The sequence below is a fragment of the Gavialis gangeticus genome, unplaced genomic scaffold (assembly GCF_001723915.1).
Source record: "Gavialis gangeticus isolate Ggan-Ray unplaced genomic scaffold, GavGan_comp1, whole genome shotgun sequence".
Lineage (NCBI taxonomy): Eukaryota > Metazoa > Chordata > Crocodylia > Gavialidae > Gavialis > Gavialis gangeticus.
In genome coordinates, this window is record NW_017729011.1 from 17,200,122 (window position 1) to 17,218,258 (window position 18,137).

Here is an 18,137-nt window from a genome sequence, read left to right on the forward strand (position 1 = left end):
GCAGCATTCCCACCAGAGGGGGGCTGAGGGGGAGAGAATCAAAGCTGGACTAGAGCATTACGGTGACACCCCATGTTTTCTTGCCCATGCAGTTAGTGGTGCCGTCCCCAGTGCCGATGTGCTGCAGTGACTGGAGACCAAGGGTTAGGGTATGGGAGACTTTTAGAAGTTTCTCAAGTGTGATGGAGCTATGGGATTATTCCCAGCTAGGGAGAGGCTTGCTTGGGGAGGGAAGGTTTGGGGGTTCTGCCTTGTGTGAGATGAAAAGAAACAGCTGCAGGAGAGTGGAGTGTTTGGCTGACCCTCACCAGGATGTTCTTGTCTCTGGCAGAAGCCCCCAGTGGGCAGTGTCCTTAGACAGCAGTCCCTGGAAGAGAAGGAGGAGAAGGTGCCCCTGAGGCAGAAGTTTATCCACTCAGAGATCTCTGAGGCTGTGGAGCGAGCCAGGCGGCGACGGGAGGAGGAAGAGCGGCGAGCCAGAGAGGAACGTCTGGCAGCTTGTGCTGCCAAACTCAAGCAACTGGATCAGAAGTGCAAGCTAGCTCAGAAAACAGGAGAGGCCCAGAAACACGTGGAGAATGAAGAGCTGAAAACCCCCACCATGGAAAAGGCCACAGTTCAGGAGAACGGCCACACTTTCCGGAGAGGTATTGGCACCTGACCAGGCTTGTGTCAGAAGAGTGGCTGTGATGATTGCTTTTAGCAGAGGCAGGGTACATTGACCTGAAAGGACACAGAAAGCCATCATGGGCTTATTTGAGTTGCATCAGACAAATCAATTCTTTCTGGTTTCCTGAAGAACATTTTGGGGTCACTAAAGCAGGGCCTTTTTAAAGGAGCCTCTGCCTTTATTAAAGTTGCTTAGAAAAAGCCCTACCACTCCAGTTCCCTTGCCTGTATTAAGAACCAGCACTCCAGAGTGTTCACCCCCTTGCTCTGTCAAATAGGGTTAGATCTAGGAAGTGGAATGGCCTGGGGACCTCTGCTAGCAAGGCCCTGGCCACAGGGTCAGGGGTACTAAAAAGACAAAAGGGGACTTGCACTGTTATTGAAGCAGCTCCTTTCGCCAAATGGATCTGTGGCCAGTTGTCCTCAGTTGGAAGGATGTTGGTGGCAGTGGAAGGTCTCAGCTGGAGGGGTTTGTAGTTAAATCAAGAAAACAGGGATCCTTAAAGCTGTCAAAGCAAGGCAGAGGAGTTAGTGGCTGAAATTTTGCCTGTGTAGTGGAGCATGAGGAGGAGCGTGGACTGCAGTTCCCTGAAGTAGCATAGTCGCAGTGAACCAGCAGATCATCTATGAAATGTCGTTGCAGATGACTGGAGAGAGGGTTTATAATGTGCTCTAGCCTCATGCATAGCACAACTGAATCCATGTGTTCTTCTCCACCAGCAGCCCCCGAATTCCATGCCCAGGAAGCCTCTGCTGGTTATCTAGAAGAGGAAACCGCAGCCACAACAGCAGCTGCCCAAAGCAGCAGTGAGGAGGAGCTCCAAGAAGCCACGTCCCCAGCACAAGAATTCACCAAATACCAGAAATCGCTTCCCCCACGGTTCCAAAGACAGCAGCAGCAACAGCAGCAGGTGAGAGGTTTGAGAGTCTCCAGCCCCCACCTCAACTTAACTTTACCCGTTTGTTGAATCTTGTTCCCTTGGGGCTGTAACTTAATGCAGAAACAGCAGGAGCTGGGGGTTGTAGGTGACCTCACATGGTCCTTTCCAACCCAGTTTTCCTACAGTCCTATGAAATCTTGAAAGCCTTGCTACAAGCAGCAGTGTCTGGCCATGGTGGCTCAGAGGTGGAACTTGAGGGCCAGATGACTTGTCCTGTTTTCTGCATGCTCTCCCCATGGGTCACCTCTCTGCATCAGTTAGGCAGCATTATGGTTTGCCGAGTACTTCTGCTCTTTATGTGGCTAATGCAGTTATATGCCCCACACATGTTCTTACTCACAGCTGGTATACCCATATAGCACAAGCTTTGCTGAAGGTGGCTGTTGAAATCGCCTGTAGAGGAGGTTGCCAGAGTGGCTTAGCTTCTGAGAGAAATGGGTTCGCTTTGCAAATATCAGTGTTTGTTGCAGCCTGCTTTTATGGCAGCTCTGAGGGCTGGCTCATTAGATGTCCCAGCTTTAATCTCCTGACCCTACTTGCCTGATACTGCTCCCTCAGTTTAGAACAAAGTAAACTGCCCTTCAGTGCCCTTTTCTTTATGAAGGGATCTTTCTAGGTTAAATATTAGGCTCCCTTTAGCATGCTGTTTATTGAAAAATTGTGTTTCAGCTTAGTGTAAAGCCTCTAAAGACTTTCGAGATTTTAGTGGCTGGTGTATTTGAAAGGCCATGGACACTTAAGCATATTGTGAGCATGTTGTAGAGAAAGCACCTTAGCCTACAATGGTGTGTGTCTTGCTCATTAAAGCAGCAGTTCCCAATCCGTGGTACGCATACAGCTTGTCAGTGATACGCAGTCACAGATTTATTATAATTACTTTACATGACAAAAATTTGCTGGTGGTACTCAAGGTTGAACTGAAATGTGTGCTGGTGGTAAAATACAAAGGTTGTATTGTTTTAAATTGGTGGTGCACAATCTATCAGAGCTTGGGAACTGCTGCTTTAAAGAGATTTGTCACTTGAAATATGCGTGGTTGGGAAGCTGGAATGCTGCTCCTGGAGTGGAAGCCCTGAGTGTTGCTAGCAGTGACTTTTATTTTCTGCTATGGGGCACAGCAGGAGAAGAGAGTTGGCCTTTTCAGCGATCATGTGCTGCTTCTGATAATGTTGCAAACCAAGGAAGAAAAATTCTGAGGCAGATGGAAGAGATTAAGGTTAATCTTGTGTTTTAATTGCACTTGTTACGTTCTCACCTGAGTGCAGTTTGTATTTTTGTGGCCCATTAGCTTAAGCCCAGATGGCAAGTCAGCGTCATGCCTGATGGAACCCTCTGGTAGATTCATAGAAGTCGGGTTGGAAGGGACCTAAGTAGATCTTCAAGTCCGGCTCCCTGCCCTGGGCAGGAGAGAATACTGGGCTCGTGACCCCAGCTAGGTAATTGTCTAGCCTCCTCTTAAAGACCCCCAAGGTAGGAGCCAGCACCGCTTGCCTTGGAAGTTGGTTCCAGATCCTAGCTGCCCTGACCGTGAAATAATGCCTTCTAATGTCCAGCCTGAACCTATTGTCAACCAACTTATGGCCATTATTCCTTGTTACTCCAGGAGGTGCTCCTGTGAACAGGGTCTCTCCCATTCCCTGCTGGCCCCCCCCCAGTGAGTTTATAGATGGCCATCAGATCCCCTCTCAGCGTTCTCTTGTGAAGGCTGAACAGGTTCAGGTCCTGTAGCAGTAGAGGCTGGACCATGTTCCGCTTCTTTAGCGAAGCGGAATAAGATAACCACTGTGGTGGTTGTGTATCCCTGTGATACATAGGAAATGCAGTAGGACTTCTTTATTTGTTTTCATAACTGAATTTTATTACTGTTTCTTCTTATGTCTCAGGTTAATACATCTTCTTGCATTATGATCTTATGCTGTATAGCACATAGAGATAATACTTCCTCCAAAAAGAAGCCTTATCTGTAGCATTGGATTCCAAGTGGTCAGTTGTGTTTTAACAGGAAAAGGCCATGAAGTCTCCGGTATTTCCACACGTGTTTGGAAAATACAGATGTTGGCTTTGAAGCCGATCTTTTGGTTTCTAGTTGCTTGGGTAGGGTGTAACGTAATGGAGTGCTCTCCTAGCAATGCCAGCAATATATATGTGGAGGGACAGCATGGTTTGACATGTGTTGATGTGTATTTCTAAAGAAGCCCTGGTGGTTCCCTCTTAAACAAGCAGTGAACTGTCGTCATCTGTTTTCTCCTGTACTCAAGGCAGCACAATGGAACATCCTTTGGAGCCTAAAATGCATAAGCTGATCTAGGCCAAAGAGAATGGACTTGTGTCCTGCTATATTCAGGAGCTCATAGCTTGTGCCACCCTGACTTTTTTCATTTCTCCTTCTCCAGGAGCACCTGTACAAGATGCAGCACTGGCAGCAGCAGCAGGTCTATCCTCCACCATCCCATTCGCACCCCCAGCGCACCTTCTATCCACCACACCCTCAGATGCTTGGGTTCGACCCTCGTTGGATGATGATGCCTTCTTACATGGACCCTCGCATGGCTCAGGGCCGCACCCCTGTGGATTTTTATCCGTCAGCCCTTCATCCTTCAGGTAAGGAGTCTTTTGTGCCTCCCTTATCCTCAGGGGCCCTCCTTACTTGGCTTTACACCACATCTGCAGCTTAGATTCAGGAGATTCACTGCATGTAGCCAGCAGGATTTTAGAATGCAAAGAGAAAAGAGTGGTTTTGGGGGTTCTGGTTAGTCCCTCCACAGATGCCTTGGAGTAGTCACTTTGCTGAGGTTTCAGGCCACTAAGAGGTGCTATGCTAGGTCACAGGCTGGCCCTTTTACTTGAGAGATGCATTCTTGTTGCTTGTTGTTGACCCTGTTCTGGGATCAGAACAGTCAGTTGCACAGCAGGAGCTGATGAGCAGGTAGCACATGGATGTTGTCCTGCTTGGAGCTGGGTACCGGAAAGGGCTAGAAAAAAACAGACTCTTCTACCCACGCTGCTACTGGTATGCTGCCTGGGGGCTTGCATGGAGCCATGGGGAGGAAGTCATAGCAGATTGTATTAGACCAAGGCAGGATTGTTTGTGTGAAAGGGAAGGAAAGGGCTGGAGATGAGTTTAGTTCTGCAAAACTTGGTTACATCTTCTCTAGTCAGAATGGTGAACAAGCCAAAAAGTCTTAGTAACATCCCTGTAGTGCCTCTTCATCCTGCTACTAACCAGCCAGAGATATACAAACAGAAAGCTGAAGGAGCACCATTTGATGCAGTTGGTCATGCAGGGTTGTCATTAGTTTTTATTCCATCCACCCCACCCTCCGCCTGGCCTCCTTCCGTGCTCCCAAGCCAGTGAAGTTGCATATCGCTGTAGTTGGGCTTGGACGGGAAAGCTGCTTTAATTAACAACCATTGCTTTCCTTTCATTTTGGGGAAGTTGCTCACCTTTTATAGACGTGAGCAAAATGTCCTTCTTTACATGGTTTCCATGGCTGCATTCCCATGATGTTCAGGAGGGAGAGCAGGATGACCTGCCAGGAGGCTGTGTTACCACTGCTTGAAGGGGCACATCTCTCATCTCAGCTTGAACTCTCTCCCTGTCTCTCTCCTGCTCAGGAATTATGAAGCCCATGATTCAGCAGGACTCCATTGGCGGAAGCATCTGTAGGTCCGAGGAGCAGAATTGTCAGACATCTATGCAGCAGGAAAGGAAAGCTCCTTCTCTGGACCCTGCCCCAGTGTGGGGCCAGGAGAGCTATGCTTCTCTGCAGAGCAAGGGATACGCTGTCTCCCATCAGAAACAGGTGGAGAGCGTGGCTGTGGAGGGACTGCATGCCAGGTGAGGGCATGCTTGTACCATGCTACCAGGCCCTTTGTACCCTTCCAGTGGAGAAAGGGCTCAGGCTCTAGCTAAAAAAACTTCTCAAAAGCAGGAAAAAGTATTTGGTTGCTGGTGGGCCCTGGAGTGAAGATAGCGCCCAGTTTGGACATGGTTGTGTGCTTATGCATGTGAAGATGACATTTGGTGTGTGCTGTTTTATATCTTGAAACTCAAAAGGAGTCTGAACTGACTCTAGGGCAGTTGTTATCAACCTTTATGGACTCAAGGCACCCTCCATAACTTGTGTGAATTGAGTGGTGCTCAATTTCAAACACGAATTTATATATTACGGTGTTTACCTCCTTGCAGAAGGGCTGGGCAGTGAGGGGACAAGCCTGAGCCTGCATGTGTCTACTTAGCTTACCTGTTTGTCTCCTCACTTCTTGCGGCACCCTTCAAAGGATCTAGCAGCACCTCGTGGTATCGTAGCACTCTGGTTGAGAATCACTGCTCCGGGGGCTTCCCCTTTCTGCTTGTGGCCTTGGCCAGGCTCCCAGTGTCCGTTGTAGAGAGGCAGTTACTGCTTCCTGAAGACGGGTGTCAAAAAGGGAGAGTTGGAACTTCTGGCTAACGCTGTCTTTAACATTAATGGTTTGTAGCACCCTGCAGGTCCTCTAATTTGAAATCGCCACGTGACCTGGAACCTGAGTCTACATTCATTTCCTAAGGAAACTGCCTTTGTTTTTATTTTCTGTACAGAATCTGCTTTCTTTGTCGTCTGCTGGTTCTGTCTAGCCTAGCGTTGCAGACCAGAGCTATGGCAGATCCATAAATCTCAGCACTCAAGCAATTCATAGTCTTGTTGCATGATTTAAAGTCAAGAGTGAAGCTGCCTTTATTTACTGTTTTCCTGTGTTCGGGCTGGGGACTGGGGCAGCATGCTAGTCTCACTGCCTGATTGACTTGTTCCTCCTGGTTCCTTTTCAGAAGCGATAGCTCTTACTCTGCTTCGTCTGGAAGGTCAGAGGCTGTGAGCACTCAGCGGGACCTCTTTGAGGAGAGAGGGGAGGAGTACTTAAACACCTTTGAGAAGAAAGCCCAAGCCGACTTTGACAGCTGCCTGTCATCTCAAAGACTAGGCCAAGATCTTTTGTTTCAGCACCAGGAGAAGGTGCAGGATGCTTGTGTTTCTGGGAGCTGCCATGCAAGCTTGAGGTGTTCGCCCCTGGAGTCTGACTTTGTACAAGCTGATAAGAAACCAGAGTATAATGGCTGGGACATCAGCCACCAGCAGAAACCCTCGGAGGCTGCCACAGAGGCAGATGAAGAGGCTTCCAGGGATGAACACTCATTTAGTGCTGACCCCTGGAAGAAAGAAGCGGCTACCAGCAAGCCAACTGTGGAAGAGTCAACAGAGTGGGCTTCTGAAAACAGAAACTCTAGCACTCAGCACCAAGAGCAGATGGGGCGGACACGGCGATCCGGCCCAATTAAAAAGCCAGTCCTGAAAGCCCTCAAGGTTGAGGAGAAAGAGAAGGAGCTGGAGAAGAGTAAGTTGGAAGGAGAAGGTGCCTCATGCCCAGCAAAAGAAAAAGCCCCTGTCTACAAGGTAGAGAACGAGTCAGAAGAGCCAGCAGCCTTGCTAAACCCCACTCATTACCTGCTGGATGACAAAGGTTCTTCCCCAACCAGCATCACCCGGGACACCGAGAAAACTCAGGAGGAAGAGGAGGAGGATGAAGAGGAAGAAAAACCTGAAAGAGCGTGGGAGAATAAGCTGTCCCGAGAGTCTAATGACCTGCCTCCTACTAAACGAAATAACTGGATCTTTATCGATGAGGAGCAAGCCTTTGGTGGGAGAGGCCAAGGCCGTGGGAGAGGCCGGGGCTTCCGAGAGTTCAGCTTCAGGGGCCGCGGCACTGTGGTTGGCAGCAGGGGCGTCTACAACAACCCAAGGAGCAGCCGAGGCCGTGGCCTCCGGGAGTTCAGCCAGCAGGAGGACTTCCCCAGGGGCAAACCCAGGCGCAGGATAGCCAGTGAGACGCACAGTGAGGGGTCCGAGTATGAGGAGCTGCCCAAGCGTCGCCGGCAGAGGGGATCAGAGAACAGCAATGAGGGCTCTGCTCTGGAGAGGGAGGAGAACGACCTGAAGAAGGGAGATTTCAAGGAATCCTGGCGCTCCAACAAAATCTATTCAGACGATCACAACAGTCTTGACCCAAAGATGAGGGCCCCGAGAGCCTTTGGGAGGTCGCTACCCCCAAGACTGAGCAACTCTGGCTACGGGAGAAGAGGTTTTGCATCCAAGGAGCCGTGTCAGTGGCAAGGGAGGAGTGGGGGAGCCGTGTGGCAGGACTACAACCACAGCACTCCATCGGACACTTTTGGGGGCAGGCGGCAGCCTGATCGGGATTATCTCCAGGACTCTTACAAGCACTCAGACGCCTTCCCTGGAAGGGGCTTTGAGGAGACTCCTATTGAGGACAAAAGGCACTTTTTCCAGGAAGATTACACTGCTGACCCAGAGAACATTGAGAACAGGCCGTTCAGGAGGCGGCGCCCCCCGCGGCAGGACAAACCCCCCCGCTTCCGGCGTCTCAGGCAGGAGAGAGAATCTGTGGGTCAGTGGAGCCCCGAGGAAGGGGGAGCCAACCTCCTGCCCAGCCACTGGCCCGGAAGACCCAAGCTGACCACGGCGGAGAAGAACGGCATCTCTGGCCAGAGGTCTCCGGAGCTGTCCTACCAGAACTCATCAGATCATGCCAATGAGGAGTGGGAGACGGCGTCTGAAAGCAGTGACTTCAGCGAGCGGCGGGAGAGGCGTGAAGGGGTGGCCGAGAGCGAAGCGCAGCTGGACGGTGGCCTGGCCGGCAGCACCCTGGGAGAGAAGAGAGAGCTGGCAAAGAGGAGCTTCTCAAGCCAGAGGCCTCTCGTGGACCGGCAGAGCCGTAAGGCAGAGTCCACAGGGTTTGGGGAGCAGTCGATGAGGGCCAGTGGCGGGGCGGCCTCCCACTATGAGAGCAAAAGGTGAGCTCAGGTTCCAGTGGGTAGCATGTCCTTTGTGCGTGCCTGTGTCCCCCGTCAGGCCTATGGGGCAAGCTGGCCTGGCAGATTTGTGGCAAAGTGTTCCTCCCGTCATTCACAGGGGACCCCCAGTGCACCCAGGATGTTCGATGTTTTCCCAGACTTTCATGCCCACGCTAGAGCTCTGCTCGCCTTGGAAATTCAGATTCAGCTCTGTCTCAGGAGGGCTGTTGGGAATACCTGGGGCTGCCCCCTTTCTTCCAGCTGGTTGGAGCTTGCACCACAAAGGTCTATCGTTGCACTTTTGTGTTGTACCTCCAGCTGGCCAGAGGGCAGCAAGGGCATCCTGGTCCCTGACTGCCAACTCCTGGAGTTCATCTGGTCTGGGTGCTGACTCCTGGGAGTTGCAAACAGAGTGGCATGGCAGCGGGGAAAGGTTGGGAGAGATGGGTAACAAGCTGATGGGAATGAAGAGGGGAAATGTCACATTTAAGTCAGTTTCACTACTTTGGAGATTTTAGATCCATAGCAGTGGCCATGGCATGGCTGCTATAGGTGGAGTTGCCAGATCTAGCTACATTTCAGTGGGGTTTTCCTTAAAATCTGGTTATTGCATGATGATAAATGGAAGACAGAGCTCCTTCCAGGAGAGCTCATACAATGGCTATATGGGCCTGGTGTCAGGATTGCTCCTGTGAGAACTGTTATGGGCTATAAGACAAACTGATAGCTAGGGATTAGGATTTTTGCTGCCTCCTTGGATGCCTTTGGTGCTCTGGGAGGCTGGAGTGGCTGGATCATAGGGCTGGGCCTGTTTGGCAGGCCCATTTGTGATCTATTTTTTAGCAGCAGGTTTTGAGTCCAGCCCTCCTTAAAACTGCACTGCATTGGGATTCATGCTTTGAAGTAGACAGATGCTTTGATGCTACCTCATTGTTTCCTCCCCTGATTAATTATAGCAAGCTGCTCCATGGAGGGGGCGAGGGGTTGTGCTGACAGACAGTGAAGAAAAGTGCAATGGGATGTGTGGGGGAAACTTTACCGGGACAGGATGAGGAGTGAGAGAAACACAGGCTTGCCACTACACACTGCTCAGCTTTCTGTAACCAGTTTTTTCTCTTGTTCTGCTCCTCGGCTTCGTGACCCAGTGGCCCATGTTGGTTAATCTCTAGAGCACAGCACATGGCTGAGGCTCAGAGCTCAAAAGAATTGCCCTGAAAAAAATAACTGGGGAAAAGTGATTTTTTTTTTTTTTTGGCTAAATGTGCATCAACCTCTCTGCTCCCCCTTGCCCCCATCAGCCCTTTACCTGACATTTGCTAGAAAACGCGCGTTTTTTGCTAACATATGAGAAAATTGCAAGAGTTAAAGCTTTTTACATGAGGGTGGAGGGTGCTGGAGGCCCAAATATTCAAAGGGGCACATGGGCCTGTAGTTTTCCCTCTGAGACAAACCAGAAAGTTTTCTGTCAGCTACAAGTGATGGTGCCTTTTGTTTCCATTCCACTTCCCACAGTAGCATCCCCCATTAACAAGGTATCTACATGGAAGCAGTGTCTCTAGCATTTGGCTGCAGGGAAGGAAGACTGGGCTTGGTGAAGAGAACCTGACCCATTTCTTTGCCTTTTTATATTTTCCCTCCCTTTGGCCTGCACTTGACTCTCACCCCTTGTCTCCTCGCAGGTCCCCAGAAGAAGGTGGGAGTCTTGGCAATGCCAGCAGCGGGAGCAGCCACTCTGTGTACAGCCTGGAACGAGCTTCGCACGCCAATTCGGACAGCGCTGAGGGCCCAGGTAAAAAGGTGGAGAAAGAGCCCAAGTCCACGGCCCAGAGAGCAAGTGACGAGGGAGAAGCCATGTCACAGTTCGAATTAAATTATGGAAGTAAGTGCTTTGCCTGGTTAGCTTCCCAAAAAGGATGCTACCCAGTTAATTACATGGTTGAGTCCTTTCCTCTGGTGGGGTAACACCCAAGACAGCATAGTCCAAGGCAGTTTTGAATACTAAATTTATACCCTGTGTCACGGGAAGCATTGGAATTGGGGCGATGGTTTTATAACTCTAGTAACGCGGTGTTGTGGTCCGATTCAAGTCAAGAATCTGGTTAGTGGGGGAGGAGCCGAGAACACCTGGCCATCTATACCAGAGGAGCAGTCCGAGTCTGAGTTCCGCCCTAGCCATCTGTAAAGCCCGGTTAAGAGGCCATCAGGGATGGTTAGTGTAGGGGACTAAGTTAACTTCTGTGCAGTGCTTCAGAGACAACAGGTCACATTTGCAAAATGTAGAAGTCTGCTTTGAAAAAGTCTCAGATTTTTTGGAGCTTTTCTCCATTGTTGTGTAACTAAGTATGAGGAGGGATTACTTGGTTAGTCTCTAGTAGTGATAAATATTGGGGCTGCACAGGAAGCCTGATTTCTGGCTCCCTTCCCAAGCTCTGCTTGCCCAGGTCAGTGGAAGTGTGCCCAGTATCTGGGCTGCAGAGGAATGACGCAAAGCACTTGGGGTAATCCAGCTGGTAGGTGTGAGCAGGCTCGCGTAGTTTCACTTTCTGTTGGCCGAGCTATTTCATCACCCAGCTTGGGGGTCCCACTTGAGATACGTTCTTAAAAGATTCTGGTTTTAACTGTAACCCTTGTTCAGATGCCATCATTGACAATCGGGTTTCAAGCACAGCGGAGGAGAACGAAGTGGGTTCTGTGGCAGGCGAAGGCTTCATTGAGGTCCTCACTAAGAAGCAGCGCCGTTTGCTGGAAGAGGAACGTAGGAAGAAAGAACAAGCTGCCCAGGTGAGGAGGGGGAGGCCGAAGCACAGTCTGACCTAGTGCAGAGTCCAGAGTGGGTTTCAGTCAGAGTCTGAGACAGGCACACACCCACAAGCCCACCCACAGCCGAGGCTTGAAAAACACAGCAGTGCCTGTAGTTAAATAACAGCTGACGGTGTATTAGCTCTCGGTGTGATGGGTAGCACTGCTAGGCAGGGGGGCTGGTTTCTCAGTCTCCGTGGCTTTCTGAGAGTTGCCATGGGTGTCAGGGAGGAGAAATCCATATGGCAACTTAAGAAACTTTCTTTTAATTGTAAGGCAACTCACTCTCAAAGCTTGTTGCTACTCTGGTAGTCAGGTGTCCCCTTCCCCAGGTTCAGACCAGGCTGCGGCTCCTTGTGCTTCAGAAAGAATTTCCCAAAGTTGAGGTCCAGGTGGGCAGTTTTGTTTTTTTTTTTTTTTTCCATTTCTCTGCCAGTTTTCACTGTGGCCTGTTGGGCGAACATGATTGTCCCGTGCACACAGCTCTTAAAGCCTGGTGAGCAACCTGGGTTGTAACTAAATGAACTTCACTTTCCTCACTAGAAGTGTTGTATTCCTTTGTTGAGCAGCGAGGGTCTGGTCTGCACTAGGAGGTTCACATCCTTTCAGCGAGTCTCTTGAGTGTCTCTAGTCAGTGCCCTTGCAGCAGCAGCAGAGTTTGTCTGCTGAATGGAGGTGAGGCTTCTGCTCCTGCCCAGAAGAAAACCCAAGTAGACATCCCTGCACTTTCTGCTGGCTGTAGCTGTCGCATCAGCCAGTCGGTGCCTTTCCAAGCTGCTCTCTATGCTCTGCCAGCCCAGCTGCTGCAAGGAGCACGTGCATGTGTATGTGCTCTGGTGGCTGGGTAGTAGCAGCCAGGGTCTCCCACCAGAACTCTTGCTGGCAGTCAGGGAGGTGCAGATGACATCTAAGACTTTACCTAACATGGGGGCTGCAGAAATGCACACCCAGGAGTTTCCAGATAATCTGTAATCAGGATGTTTATTAGGGATTTTAGATATCCCTTTCCACGCTGGTCATGTACTGCTCTGAAACTAAATCACTGACCAAATTGTTTTAGCTCCTGTAACATAGTTTATGAGTAGGGTCTTCTGTCAGTGTAAATGATGTTCCAATAGATCCTTCTGACCCACCCATTACTTTGTACTCAAGCAGTGGGTCTGAGGAAACGGTCTAAACTGATACACTGAAGGGAAGATACCGATACCATCACTGATCCATGTCTCTAATTGTGGAAAATTAAATGGTTCTAGAACAGGAAACAGGCTCAAATGAAACTCCACAGCAACACTAAATCGGGAGGTGGTACCAATGTCAGCAATGGCAGGAAATACAAAGGGGCCTAGAGTTAGTCTGTGCTGCAGGGTTTGACCGTGTGTAAATAGGATTCTGAAGAACAGAGCTCAGTGACCAATTCTAAACATAGCTTGCTGGTTAGCGTGGACCACTGTAAGTTGGACTCGGTGGTTAAATTTTGTGCTGAACTCAATTTGCCCTGGTTCATAAGGGGTTCTAAGTCGTGCTGAACAATATATCCATTAATTTGGCTTGATGACAATGATATGCAGATGTGATAAAATTTATGTAACTTCAGCATGGCCATCATGGGAGTAGAAACAAGTTGCAATGACCATAGCAAAGCTTGGTCTCAAAAACTGATTTATTTGATGGGAGAGAGGTATATTCCAAACCACGACTGAGAAAGAAGGAAGTAATGGTGCAGCTATATAACAAGAGACTTGAGTTTGTAGCTGAACATCCCTTTACAAAGACCTCTATGTTCCCTCTACATTGTGGCTTCTATATGCCCAATATCCTTTCGTAAGACAGCAGCTGATAGCTTCTGCGGTGCAGCTGTTCTTTGAGCATCGTGTCCAGGGCTGGGGACCATGCTGACAACAGACAGATTAACAAACTGGACACAATATTGTGTGGTATGTGTTTGCTCTTTTTTAAAGGGGCTAGAGGGGTTCCTTTGCAAAGAAAGGTTTGGGAGTTAGCAATGGGCAAGCCATCTACATGATGTTTGAGGCTACTAGGGTGACTTAAGTCCAAGTACTTGAAGAGTGTAAATTACTTGGAGGTGGAAGATATTTTAAAGTGTAAGATGGGGACATGTGGAAGAACTAGAACAAAAAACATTGGGAACTGGTTCCTGATGCTGAGATGGCTTAAGCAGCAAGTTATGTCTCCCAAGCCCTGCGACAGAAGCCTTGCTTCTTGGCACATTTAAAATTAGGCTAAAGAAAGCCTGAATAAATGTACCCAGTGGAGCGGCAGTGTAGTTGTGTGAGCTGAACTAATAGCTCCCTTCCCTCTCCAGAGGGTATTAGGGTATGTGAATCGCCTGTCTCCTGATACTGCACAGTATTAAATTGGTCTTTTAGTGTGCCCAGGGCTGGGGGAGGTCTTATACCAAAGTCTGACATAGGGAGGTTGGGTTTTTGCCCATCCCTCCCCTCTGCCGAAGCCAACTGCTCTTTATAAACCTGGCACAGTTCCTCACTGCCCTGCCATGTTGCCCTGACAGGCCACTAGCAATACACAACACTTTGGCAATTTCCCTGTATAAGGTGCTCGAGTCATCCAGGTTGGGGGCTTCCTTCGCCATAGAGACCCCAACAAGGGCACAGCCTCCTTATAAAGGCTCAGGAAGCCAGGAGCCAGACAAAAACTTGCTAACGGCAGGTCCTGTTAACCTAAATCAACAGCAGGTCTCACAGTCGGTGTCTTTCTCTTTCAGGCACCAGCCAAAGGCCGCGTGCTTCAGTCTCGTATCCCTCCTCGATTTGCCAAGAAGCAGAACAGCATGTGCCTAGAGCAAGGCGATGTAGCCGTGTCTGGAAACAGTCTGGGCACCGAAATCTGGGAAAGCAATAGCCCAGGTAAGATGGAGCCTCTGCTGTTGGCCAGCCTTGGGGCATCTCACAGTTTTGAAACTGGAAATCCCTTGGGGTTGGAAGAGGAACGTGTGCAGAGGGGAGTATGTGCACATGTGTCACAGAGTCACCTTTCTTCTACCTGTGGCTGAAACCCCCAGGGAAAGGAAGGTGGCAGATCTCTGTGCTTGTGCCAGTTCACATTTTTGCTGCTAAGATAACCATCCTCTCCCTGCTTTGTTGGTGTCACCCTTCTCTTGAGATCTCTTCCTCAGTTTCCTCACCAGTTCTTGTGTTCAAGGCCCTGTACAGCTACTTCCCATCTATATCCTTATTCTAATTTCTTCCACCTTCTTATCCTTTCTTTTTACGGTTCTGCACTTCCTGCCAAATAGGCTTCTTTGTCCCCATCTCCCACTTCCTCCCTGGCACTGGAAACCCTTCCCCTCCTTCCAGCCTTCACTTCTCCTAGGAAGTCCTTATCTTTTCTGTCCTGTCATGCCCTATTTTCCCTATGGTATGGTGCCATGCCTCAGCCTGTCCTGGAGTGTAAAGTGTAAAACAACAAGTGGCTTTTGGTCAGTTTTGGGGATGGTGGTGGGCATGAGCAGGGTCATGGAAACGACGTGCTCTCGGGGCTCCATCTGAAGCATCTGACTCCCATCTGCTCTTCCAGCTCTCTCAGTTCAGTCACCTGGCAGCGATTCCTGGAGCAAGCCTGTGAATGGGTTTAACAGCGCAGAAACCAGCCCCACTGAGGTAAGGGGCATCTCATCCCCTGTTCAAGTGCTGCGTTAAGTAAAATATTGTTGCAGGTAGCTTGCACTTCCCATTGTGTTGGCCATCCTGTTGGTGCTGCTTGTGTGGTTTTGGCTCTACAGCTTTGGCTTGGTGGCTTTTCAGATGGTAGGCCAAATTCTGCTTGGGATTGCTCTTGGGTGTAAATCTGCAACAGTCCAGCTGCACAAGCCGGCTGCTCCAGAGTTAGACTCCAAACTGGGAGCAGAGGATGGCCCAGTAAGTGGAATTGGATGATTCCTGCTTGTGAGATACGTGTAGCTGTTTCTGTAACAAAGGGCGTGAGGAGGCATCGCTGAATGCTGCAGTGACCTTTTACCTTTGAAGAAGAGTTAAATCTGGTTTGGGTCACAAGTGACATGAGTTTGGCCATCTCAGCCCAGTAGTCAGGTGGAGCTCTCCTCCTAAAGCTGCAGCGGGGTTGGCACTCTGGACAGTCTGCCTCGGGGCTGTCCAGAGCCGGATTAGCAGTGGCCATTGCAGGTCAGGGCGGCCTCCTCAGCCATTATGCTTGGCTAAAAGGGGGCTGTGTTCTCACTGTTGTTTTTTCTCCTTTGTGGAGTTGGGTTTGGATCTGGGGCTTTAACACCTCTCGTGCTTTGCATAGCAGGGTTTTAAAGGCAGCCAGGGGGATAGTGGCATTGACTTGAGCGCAGAGTCTCGGGAATCCTCTGCTACCTCCTCTCAGCGCAGTTCTCCGTATGGCACCCTCAAACCAGAGGAGATGAATGGGGCTGGCCTGGTGGACCCAAAGCCCGACTGCCAGAAGGAGCAAGTGCAGAAGCAATCTGATAAAAAGGTAACCTGGATTTGCAGCCAAGCAAGAGCACGCAGAAACGGGTGCCCCTGGCCTGGGGAAAGGGGCTGCATTGGTGTCTTCATAGCTTTATTAAGATAGAGAATGGGTTATTCAGTCTGTGTGTCTCAGCCTCTCTGCTTTCCCATTAAGGATTCAGATCAAGGCTCAGGACAGAACAAGGAACACAAGCCCGGACCGATCGGCAATGAACGCTCCCTGAAAAACAGAAAGGGTTCGGAAGGGACGGAACGGCTGGAAGGGAATATCCCTCCTGTTAATGGGATGGAAATTCACGTGGATTCTGTTCTTCCTGTGCCATCTATTGAATTTGGAGTAAATCCTAAAGTGAGGATTGAATTTAATTTTATCTTCTTGGTGGTTTCAGCTTGTAGAGAGGAGGAAGGCGATGTAGGCAGGAAGATTAGTCAAGGGAGGCTTCCAGCTTGCGTGCTGTCGAGTTTCTTTATAGGTGTCACTCCTTGACAGACCAGGATGTCTTGGCAGATGCCTGTTATTCTGATGGAAACAGTATGACAAGGAACAAATGGGGTAGCTGCAGGGTGAGCTAGAAGTTAAGGCCCTGTCAGCCCACGTGTGCCACTGGGGGGAAGCCTGTTGCTGATTTATAGGCAAGTTTATTTTGCTGTTGCTCTTCAGTGAAGTTCTGCTGAAGACGGTCTTTAGTCCCTAGCAGCATGGTTCTGGTTAAAGTGCGCTAATTGTGAGCAGGTGACAAGTGGCCCCGGGGTGTGGATTTGAATGGGGTGTGTGACCTTTTTTCAGGACTCTGACTTCAGCCTGCCACCTGGTTCTTCCTCCAGTACAGCAGCTAACCCTGTCGCCAAACTGCACGATGCCTTGGCTAGTAACGTAAGTACATCATTGACCCTGAATTGACCCTTCTGTCCACTATCCCCAGTTAAACCCCAGAGATTGGTTTAAATGCATGTACTTGCAGTTTGCTTGATGCTGAATGTCACGTTACCCAGGTGCTTGACATGGCTCAGAAAACCGGCCATGAAAATGTAGGCACTGTCCTTCAGGGTAACTTGATAACATCAATGGCTTGTTAGCTCAGAGATACCCATGCCTTTGTTAAGAAATGATTTGAGTATCATATCATGCCCTATGTAAAGTAAGAAGCCTTGTCTTGAGGATTACCAGTTTCCTTCTGTCCCCTACCATATAAAAAGACGAAGGAGCCTTGTTGGGAAGTGACTCATGGCTGGATCTCCAAGAGTCCTCTTTTTCACAAGGAGCCATAGGGAGCAGTGGCCTGCCAGCCAAGCAAGCCCAGGTCCTTCCTTAATAAAAATGGGGAGATTGTTAGAACAGTTTGGCCAAAAGAAAATTAAAATGGATTGAAAGCCCAGTACTTTCCTGCAGCCCAGCTGTGTGCTGTGATATTAAAAACATGGCTTCCCCTGAAATAGCACAAACTTCATTTCCTGGAGGTTGGCCTTCCAGGTTCTTTCTTCTTGCAAGTGTTGGCAAATCAAACAGTGTGTCCCAGCAGTTCCCATGGACTTGGCTGGGGTGGGTAGGACAGCTCTCTTCATGTGCAAGTAGTAGTGTAGGTCAGATCTAGCTGTGGGGCAAGTTGATGCAACCCTGGAGTTCAGCAGAGCTGTGCCTGCTTACCTAGGGTTGCCTCTGGCCCAGCATACCTGCATTGCCATAATGTTAAGCTCACTTAACTTCTGTCTCATTCTAAGCAGTCTCCATAATCCACTCAACAAGTCAGGAAGAAGCAAAACAGTTCAGTTCAGATCCTGGGAAGTAGTTGGGCACCTAACTTGTATAGCAGTCAGTGGGAGTCAGGCACCTGCTACCTCTTAGTATTGGGGCCTTTGTACTGGGCTTAGTGAGTTCTTCGTGAGGCGCTTTGCAACTTCAGCATCTCCATAACTTCCTTTGTGGTGAAGAAAGAAGTTTATAAGACATTTAGCTGTCTAAATCTCTCCCTCCAGGCTGGGTTAACGCAGTCCATTCCCATCCTGCGACGAGATCACCATCTCCCGCGGTGCATCGGCCTGAACCCAATGTCCTTCCCCACGGCAGACCTCACTCTGAAGGTAAGCAAGGCTCGCTCTGCTTTGCTCTAGTTCTGAAAACCCCGCCCCACTTCCACCCAAATAGTAAAGGTGGAGAGAAGCTTCACCCACCACCGCCTCAGTGTTTCATTGGGCACTTGCAACATCTTTATTTAGCTCCATTAACAAATGGGCAGCGTATGTATATGTGAATTTAGTTCAGGTGGAAGGGGGGCATTTGGGCAACTCTGGGTGGGAAAGTCCTCCCTAGTCATTAAATAGGGAAAGCAAACTGGGTTGCAGCCCAGCTTAGTAGAGACCAAGTCAAGGAATGGGCAAGAGGACAGTTAATTTTTTTTTTTTTTTTTTTTT

General features: G+C 49.6%; 1 protein-coding gene across 9 annotated transcripts in view; it reads left to right on the plus strand.

Annotated features, from left to right (window-relative positions):
• PRRC2B (proline rich coiled-coil 2B) overlaps positions 1-18,137 on the plus strand; it is a 54,226-nt gene that overhangs the window by 27,608 nt on the left and 8,481 nt on the right. For 6 of the 9 annotated variants that reach the window (XM_019510695.1, XM_019510696.1, XM_019510703.1 and 3 more), the window contains exons 12-24: positions 332-647; positions 1,390-1,580; positions 4,004-4,211; positions 5,226-5,448; positions 6,418-8,457; positions 10,137-10,336; positions 11,093-11,238; positions 14,000-14,141; positions 14,812-14,894; positions 15,541-15,732; positions 15,883-16,077; positions 16,516-16,602; positions 17,703-17,807. In XM_019510695.1, coding sequence (XP_019366240.1) covers positions 332-647; positions 1,390-1,580; positions 4,004-4,211; positions 5,226-5,448; positions 6,418-8,457; positions 10,137-10,336; positions 11,093-11,238; positions 14,000-14,141; positions 14,812-14,894; positions 15,541-15,732; positions 15,883-16,077; positions 16,516-16,602; positions 17,703-17,807 — 4,128 coding nt within the window. The remainder of the gene's footprint in view (positions 1-331; positions 648-1,389; positions 1,581-4,003; positions 4,212-5,225; positions 5,449-6,417; positions 8,458-10,136; positions 10,337-11,092; positions 11,239-13,999; positions 14,142-14,811; positions 14,895-15,540; positions 15,733-15,882; positions 16,078-16,515; positions 16,603-17,702; positions 17,808-18,137) is intronic. The other 3 variants (XM_019510697.1, XM_019510699.1, XM_019510700.1) reach the window with 3 other exon arrangements.